Source organism: Solanum dulcamara, chromosome 1 (assembly GCF_947179165.1).
Source record: "Solanum dulcamara chromosome 1, daSolDulc1.2, whole genome shotgun sequence".
NCBI lineage: Eukaryota > Viridiplantae > Streptophyta > Magnoliopsida > Solanales > Solanaceae > Solanum > Solanum dulcamara.
In genome coordinates, this window is record NC_077237.1 from 521,632 (window position 1) to 530,888 (window position 9,257).

General features: G+C 30.7%; 1 protein-coding gene across 2 annotated transcripts; it reads right to left on the reverse strand.

Moving 5' to 3' along the window:
- Positions 1-1,269: 1,269 nt before the first annotated feature.
- Positions 1,270-5,674, reverse strand: LOC129895959 (ras-related protein RABA5a-like). 2 transcript variants are annotated; one of them, XM_055971757.1, is made up of 4 exons: positions 5,398-5,674; positions 2,768-2,856; positions 1,984-2,669; positions 1,270-1,820 (listed from the first exon to the last, which is right to left on the reverse strand). In XM_055971757.1, the coding sequence occupies exons 3-4, from the start codon at positions 2,321-2,323 to the stop codon at positions 1,483-1,485; spliced, it is 678 nt and encodes a 225-aa protein (XP_055827732.1). In that variant the 5' UTR covers positions 2,324-2,669; positions 2,768-2,856; positions 5,398-5,674; the 3' UTR covers positions 1,270-1,482. The 2 variants fall into 2 exon arrangements, with proteins under 2 accessions (XP_055827732.1, XP_055827739.1); XM_055971764.1 differs by having other exon boundaries at positions 5,402-5,664.
- Between the last annotated feature and the right edge of the window lie 3,583 nt (positions 5,675-9,257).

Below are 9,257 nucleotides of genomic sequence, written 5' to 3' on the forward strand. Positions count from 1 at the left end.
TATATATTGATGGTGTATATATTGCGTGTCGTTTAGCGGTTAAACTAGTTGATCGGACGATATATATTTGTAACTTTCCCTTTTTTTATGTTGTTTTTTTTGTCAATTTTGTAAAGGAAAAATAAAGTTTAGAAATTCCCTAAAATGTGTGGTCAAATATATATTCTTATCCTTATTTCGTGGCTCCATTTATACCTTTCTCTTCTTTTTATTTATTTATTTATTTCCTTTTCAACTATTAAAACATAATTTTAAATCAAAAAGTGCATAAAAAGTCCTAACTTTCCTATTTTTATTTCATATTCTAAAAATAATGAAAGGAGTTGAAAATTTTAGTCAAGAATAATTTCGGAGAAGTGAAAATAACTATTAACAATAATTATGTCTTAGTCTTAAACAAGTTAGAATCGAATATATAAATTCTTATTGTTCGTGATCACCATTTAAATTCATCTCGAGTCACCATTACACCAATAAAAACATTCTAAGCAGTTGCTACAAAATATTAAATCTTATTTTTAATAAACAAGTCAATATTTTCAACTCTCAAAATACTATAATATTTGGAGTAAATCAAGTGCATGTTATTAATCACCAAAAGATATGGAGGAATTGATAAGATATTTTTACCCTTAATCAAAAACCTCAGATTAATATCATGAATATATAAAAAAATGAATTTAAATTAATTAAATTTCGATGCGGGACCATAAATGGTATCAAATTACAGAATATTATAGGACCATAAGGTGGGGTGGGCAAATCAAATCAGTTGACAAATGACAGGGAAATTCATGAATGCTTGACATATTTTAGCACTTCCTTTGGAATGAAAATAAATACTACTTATATTGCTAAATTTCAACATCAGAATAAGGACCATTTTTTTTCCTTCCTTTTTGTGGAGAGGTTTGAAGTTTAATCCTTAAGAGAATTCCTTAACAATAATAGTAAAAAAAAATTATTTCCTTGGATATAATAGCACTACTAACCTATCGCGTGGTTAAATGAAGAAAGTACAAAAGAATAATAAACAAAGGATACAATATAAAGATTCTAAATATGAAAAGTTTCTCTTCATATCGTCGTCGGCCTCACCCCTCGAAGCTTTTAATGAAGCTGCGAGTTCACGAGCAAGTGAATTCAAAGCCCTAGTTTAGGTTGGGCGCTAACGCTTTACTAATATAATTAAAAAATCAGGCTCGATAGAAGAAGAGCCTGATTTTGGCACATCAAATTAGAAAATGAGCATAAATTTGAAAGCACAGATAAAAGAGAAGAAGATGTACCAGTGCCTTATACAAAAAAACTGACAGCTCCACTTTGGATAATTTACATTTTTTTTTTCTAATGGAAGTTTGTTTTCCCATAGCACAGAAATCTAACTTCATTGTTTTCCCCCCATAATATTTCAAAAGCAACAACAGATATTGAATTACAACAGGGCAGAAGATGTTGTTAACAAGAATTACCCATACCAAATTATGATGAACAGCACCAGCCGTTCTTCGCTTGTGCCTCTGCTTCTTGGTTTTCGTCTGCCTGCAAAACCACAGTTTTACCATTTGCTAGACGCCCGGAATCCTTTTTTTGAAGTTCTTGCGATTGCATGACTTTCCGGCTCAAGATATTATAGATCTCTTTAACAACTGTTTGAAAAGCTACAGCTACATTTGAAGAATCCAAAGCTGATGTTTCTATAAAGAATAGACCTTGTGCCTCGGCTAAGGATTTGCCTTCAGCAGTTGTGACCTCCCTCGCATCTTTGAGATCGGATTTATTTCCAACGAGTATTGTAACCACGTTCATGTCAGAATGAGCTGTCCACACAAGTAAAGAAAATGAGCAAAATAAAAAATAAAAATTGCGCAACATATAGACATGGAAAAAGCTCAAATAAGCGTTTATCAAGTTTAAATTGCAGAGTATGCAAGTCAAACTATTTATAAGCAAAGGAGTAAACAATGTAGTCATAAAACTTACTCTGAAGTTCATTAAGCCATCGACCAATATTTTCGAAAGTTAGGCGTCTACTCATATCATAAACCAGAAGAGCTCCGACTGCGCCTCTGTAATATGCAGAAGTTACTGCCCTAAACCGTTCTTGACCTGCTGTGTCCCATATCTGCGCTTTGACCTCTTTCCCATTTATGTCCAGCTTTTGGGTCTGGAACTCTACTCCTATTGTTGATTTTGAGTTGGGATAGAATTCATCACGAGCAAATCTAGCAAGCAAATTTGATTTCCCAACAGCTGAATCACCAATCAAAACAATCTTGAAAAGGTAATCCTCTGTTTGTGCTTCCTCAGAACGAAACGCCATCTTCTTTGTGTAAAATGGCAGCTAGAACATCATATTTGCTTATTTCGTAGCTAAACACCAAAACCAAGAAATTTAAAGCACAAATAGGCAGAAGGCCCTCAAGGAAACTTGCAAGGCAATACAAGCATATGTAAGACAAAGCACTTTCGCTTAGGAATTGGTTTAAGAAGAGAAGAAAGGAATCTCAGATAATAAAAGTTGGATATGAAGGTGAAGAAGGACAAGGTAATTTAGAATAAGAACTTTCTATTAACCCTACACTAAAACTTCTTCTGGCTGCTTCACCACTGGATAACTCTTTCTTATTTTATTCAGCCCTCTAAACGGACAGCTTTTAAATACGTACCTGCATAAGAAGAAGCAAGATAGAAACTTGAAACTTCAGCAAAGATTCTTCAATAGGATATAGTTTAATTAACATAGGTAAGGAAAAGGAAATTATACAAGACTAATCAGCTGTCGCTCATTTAGTGCCCAGTCCTTGCCACCTCCCACTTCCCCTGCTTCTTGTTGCGGACCTTTTAAGCACCACCCTAGAAGAAAAATGAAGGGAAGTACTGCTATAAGACTTTACACAAAATTGTGCTTGCAGAATATTCATTTCTGGTTGTTGACATAATATAAGAAACCGGAAATTGTTATCTCCAAAAAGTTCCACTAATTCAAACCAAGTTACACCAAGAAAAATTACTCACTATTAATGCAGAAGGTCAACTAGTTATTACACTATCTGTATAGGTTTTTTCTTCTTTTCTCTTTTCCCACTTCTTCAGGATAAGGGGGTTTAAATGAAGAGGGAGAAGGGTGGGATTTGTGAGAGAGGGGAGATAATTCTCAGGGAAATAGTAATATCTGTGGACTGCAAACAATGACCATAAAACAACGATGCTCAAAAAGCTTGCTAACTGTCAGAAACCATTAATAGATACAATTTACATGAAAAAGATACAAATAAGAGAAAGAAAAGTGTCAACAGAAAAAGATTAACATTTTTCTCTCGCTCTCCAGCTGTAGGTAAGAGGAGGAGGCGCCCTCTCAAAAACGGAAAAGAATACTTGAAACGGGAAAGAATAGAAGAATTTGCCCCACCCATGAGTAAATATTTCATAGTAGCCTCATTAGACCATACATCTTTCTTGGTATATAATAGGTAAGAACTAAGTGTGTAGCATTCAATATGAAGGGATAAACAGTGCAAACCAAATTGATAAAGTTATCATGCAGGAAGGATTTTTAACAACATACAGGGCACATAAGATCTGATGATACCAGAAGAACATATGTAATGCCCAAGGTTGAAGCAAACAAAATACTCCAATATCACTGGTAATATAGTCTAAACATCATCTATGAAAAATCAAGAATATTTGCCTTAAAATTTGTAATATATCCAAAATTTGACCAGTGGAAATATCCGTTAAGCCAGATTTAGTCCCTACAATGTACTTAATGATGACACCTGTACCTTGAAAAAACGGCTTGCCCGGTTCACTAAGTGCTCTCTCACTAGTCCTGCAAGATGTCTAAGATCTAACTTTGAGCTATAATTACTAACATTCAAGCGCAGTATTGCACTGTGTTATTACTTTTTGACAAGTATTGTACAGTAATATTGTAGTTTGTCTTCTTTCCTCAAGCCTGAAAATTAGAATCTGGTCACTAGATGTTGATTTCCCTAGATTAGATTCTAAGACGGATATATAAAGCTTTTTCAAGTCAATAAAATATGCAAATACAACCTTCAGAAATAGCTAACAGATAGTATAAGAAGTCTTTATTCAAGGTAGCTGCATACACCTCATCCACGAAATACACCATCAGAAGAACCCAGAATACATGAATACGAAACAATCACTGTCAACATGTAAATTACGTAGACCAAGAAAGGAAATTGATGTAGAGAAAAGTAAGCATTCTATGCTATGCATTCCTATTGACTTCACTCAATAAAGGCAATAAATTTGAAGGACATTCTGGTGACCTGCTAAAAGGAAAAAAAATCAAGTTTATGAGAGGTCACAAAGACCGTGTAGTGTTTTAATCCAGGCCAACTTGCGTGCAACTTGACTAATCTACCACATACCCACTACCTTCCCGTTATTACAAGTATCAGATAATTTTGTCTACCAAAGCTTAGATATATGAGGAGAAATCACCCAACATTTTTTTTGCACAAGTTTGGATTTAAACACTGATCTCAACATGGTCCATTCCAATTTTATTGACAGCTAAACTACACCCTTGATCACTAGTCACAAAGTCTATCTATTAACAGGTGAAGCGATATCCTATACGGGACCCACATTGTTAATAATTTCAATAATAAGCTGCACTTGCATAGACATCTACAACAAAGTTAATGAGGTCAGATAAACAAAGACTTTTAGCAAGTAGACTTTGAAAATGTCAGCTCAGTATGTAATCCTTCATTGATCATGCCACACATAATGTGTTGGTAAACTTATTCTAACTGATCATAATTGCCCCTTGTCTCATCATGGCCATTGGAACGACTCAACATTGTACATGACGCCACAACAATCTTAAAGGCGAACAGTTCTTTTTCTGACATCCCAAAACAGTATTTTAGTACCAATATTATTTAAGTGAAACAAATATATCTACCAGACATAATCACAATGAGAAGTGACATTATTATTTGGCATTTACCCATTAAAGATAGACAAGACACATGCTACACTAAGTACACTTAAGGGGTCATTTGGTAGCTAGTAAAGAAGTAACTTATTCATGTAGTATTAACTATTAGAAACGCGCCTAACTAATATTGGTGTATTATCTTATAAGCAATAAGTAGAACATGGAATAACTAATATCCGCATAACTATACTGCATAATTCTAACCAGCTAACAAACGACCCCTTAATTTCCTCATTCTCATAATGCTCCCAAATCAAAAAAATAAAGTTTCAATCTTTCCTTTTCATGAGACTTTTTAGAAGTTTCAGCACAAAAAGGAAATTATTTTGACCATAACAAGCTTATAAACCAGCATAATGTAACTACAAAATAAACAAAACAAATCGATAAAAAGAAACAATTTCGACACATACCCACTTCTTTATATGATGAAAGGATCTTCCCCTTTTATCAATCTCCCACGATGTGATCAAATCAGACCCGTTTCTAAGGCAGATCAATCCCCCAAAAAAAGGTAAAAAGGAGTGATTTGAGAAAAATGTGTTGAAGAACACAGGAATCAAAGGAGTATTACGATTTTTTTTTTATTTTTGGAGAGATTGGATTGGGTTTGAAGATCCACGGAAGAGAGAGAAGAAGAAGAAGCAGAGAGAGAGAGAGAAGGGGCCAAAAGGGGGAAGAAAGCCAAGATGCTACAGACTGTACAAATTTGGAAGGAACAGAGGGGTCACATTAAATGGGCTTTGTAAAATGGATCGGATTTTTTTTGTTGGCCCAATTTAATATACATGAGTTTTTTATATTTATTGTTCGATATTTGATATCCATTTTGTGACTCAAGTAATGTGATTTCATGCAGTTCTAGTAAAGTGTTTCACACCCAAAGTGTTTTCATTCTAAAAACTCGAATATGAGAGCTTTAGTTAAAAATAAAGAAATACTTATAGGCTCACAAATTTTTTAAGGTGGTTTGTTAAACTATTTAAAGGGATGACATAATAACCTATTGAAACATAATTTAGGTAATCCATTTCAATTTGGGTGAGTTATAAATTTGCTACTTTTTTTAATTCGGTCAATTTTGATCTGCTTAATTTAAATGTTGGATTGGTTTAGCAAAATATATAATCTAAATTAATCCACAAAAAACCTTATCGAAATATTTGTAACTTCCTTTGTTTGTTATGTTGTACTTCCTCCATTTCAATTTATTTATTTGATTTTGATTTGACATAAAATTTGAGAAAGTAAAAAAAATTAAATTTAAATTAGAGATGTGTAGAATGTACTAAAATATCTTTTAATCTTGTGGGGTTAAAAATGACTTATGAAAAAATAAAATTAAAGAGCTGTAAAAATCAAAATCAACATTATCCATACAATTTAGATATTTCTATGTTAAAGCTACTATAATGAATAACAAAATTAAAGTGCCTGCAATACTGGTCATGTTGTCTTTCTTGCTGCTACATAAATTTGTATGACTTTATAATATATATAAAATAAAATCATGAAATACTAATCAAATTACTCATGGTCTTTGCGGTTGGATAATTCATATAATATAAAAATAAAAATAAAAATTGAGACGTTTTTTTTTTATAAGATTTCAATTTCAATGACGATTTCAGTAAATATTTTCCAATCAGAATTCCTCTTAATTATATATATTTTTCACCAATAAGACATGAACAATTATTCATATTTTTAGTAGAATATAGTTAACATATGTTCAAAATTTTAACTTGATAGTCTCAATCTTTAAAATTGTTAACATTGAATGCATTATATTTATAAAATTCAGAATTTATTGATTAATTACATAAAAAAATTGGGAAATTTACATAAATGTACTACATTAAGAAAATATTTACTATTTATAACAATAATATTTTTTTCACTGAACACTTATAATACAATTTTAATACATATTAGCAAGAATAATTTATAAAACTCATATAATAAAAATTTTATTTATGGATAATATATTTATCACATACTTTAATACACTTATAATACATTGTGTCAATTTTTTACCAAACAAGTATAAATATATTTTAAAACACTTATAATACATTTATATTGCATGCATAATTCCCTTTTAATACATAATAGATATATCATAATATTGCTATAAATGATAATAAATAAAAAATATTGCTAAAATCGATAATTATTTATTAAAAAGTATTTTTCCTAATAATTTAACAAAAATATTTGTATAATCGTGACTCATGAGGTAACATGTATACAATGGGCTAGCTTTTTTGGGCCTTTTGCTTTCTCTATTTTGGGCCCTTATGGATGTGGATAACTCTGAATGATTTGCACAAAAGGGATATTTTGGGCAAATTTTGAACTATTTTTAAGTTGACATAAATGGTAAAGAGACACTAAGCATTATAAAAAGGAAAACTTACCTAAATCACATAGTGTAAATGGCTAATTACTATTTTTTCCTAAATTACACCTAATAGACCAATTGTGAAACTATTTACCCAAATTAGATCCAACCCAAACTATTTACCCTCTAAGCCCATTTTTTTCCTTTTAATTTCGCGCATGACGTCATACTGACGTCAGCATCACTGCTCCTCTTTGATACCATGAGAGTATGTAATATATTCTGATGGTATGAAGCGGTTTTTCTGAATCACTGTCTTTTTCTTCTTAATACCATCAGAGTATATATATACTCTCATGATATCAAATGTGTATTTATAGCAATGCTCCTTCCCTTGTTCCTCTTTGATATCATCAGAATATAGTAATTATACTTTGATGGTATCAAATAATTTATCAAACAGTTATTTCTTGATATCATCAGAGTATAATATACTCTGATGATATCAAGAAGGAAGAGATAGTGTTTCAGCGAAATTGCTTGATACCATCAGATTATATTACATACTCTCATGGTATCAAATGTGCGAAATATTTAAAAATAAGGGGTATGATAATTTATGAATCTGAATTAATGTATTCGAATAAAAAGAAGGAATTTTTGAAATTTTTTAAAATGAATAAGCGTAATGAAAAATATGGTAAATAAAAGAGTGTATTTAGGTAATTTTTCCTAATAAAAATTAGCCGGTAAACTGTGGCATACAAAGCATGACATATCGATAATATCATTTTATATCATTCAATTTAGATGTCATGTCGAATTATTCATAAATCATGTAGGATTATCATATTTAAAGTAGTCATGTTGAATACTCACAAACTCTATTTTCGGATCATCTCAACTATATGCACGATTATGAAATATATTTCAAGAGCAGATATATCATTTATCTTGCCCATAAAACAAAATACGTCTATCTTATTTACCAACAACAACAAATCCAATGAAGGGTCTACTGTACACAGACTTTACTATTATATCCTAGAGATAGAGAAGTTGTTTCTGAAAGACCCTCGATTCATGTGCATTAGATCAAGTAAAATGAAAGGAGCATATGTTATTTACCACATATACAAATAAAAAAAAGGAGAATAATTACTAAATAGTACTATGACATTGGGAACTCCTTGAGCAATTCATCTTTATCTTAATAGAACATAAAATTTTATCTTACTTATAATTACGTAGTTTTTAATATCTATTAATTACACAATCAACATTTACCTTATTTTATGATTTACGTAACTAAAAATCTTTTAAATCAATCAAGAAAGTTCCCTCTATTAATATGTATTATTTTTCTTAGAAAGATAGCATTATAATTTTGCTGAATCGCTAAAATTGTTTAATTTTTTATACAACTTTAGTAATCAATCAAATATGAAGATTCTATCCACACTAGTCTAGTTGTTGTAGGATTATTATATATTTCGTAGGTTATTTTATAGTAAAATACAGTTGTATTGATAGTGGAAGGATTTATACTATTCCAATTAAAGATACATACATATATATATATATAAGATCTTAATAGTGATAGGTTATTTTTATTTGAATTATTTGATTAGTAGTATTGAGATATTGAGGTTAAGAGTAATTAAGAATATTTGTCGTGATAACCTTAATAAGTTTGATGCATGTGGTTGATATCAAAGATATAATTAAATAAATAAAAATATAATATTTCTAATAATTTAAAATTTTAAGTGAAATGAAAATATGATTCATCTTATAATTTTAAGTTTCTTAATGATAATGAGTAATGACATATGAGGTCATAGGTTTGAAGTTACAAGGCCATCATTATATCGTGCTTGTGTCGAAGGTCGAACAAGGATATTTAGTTTATAAATTTTGGATTATAAT

Bases quoted from the DNA above. Each gene is read 5' to 3' on its own strand.
- LOC129895959 (XM_055971757.1), bottom strand. From the start codon at position 2,323: ATGGCGTTTCGTTCTGAGGAAGCACAAACAGAGGATTACCTTTTCAAG. The intron at 1,821-1,983 runs GTAAGTTTTATG...TTGTGTGGACAG, and splicing joins ATGGCTTAATGAACTTCAGA to CTCATTCTGACATGAACGTG.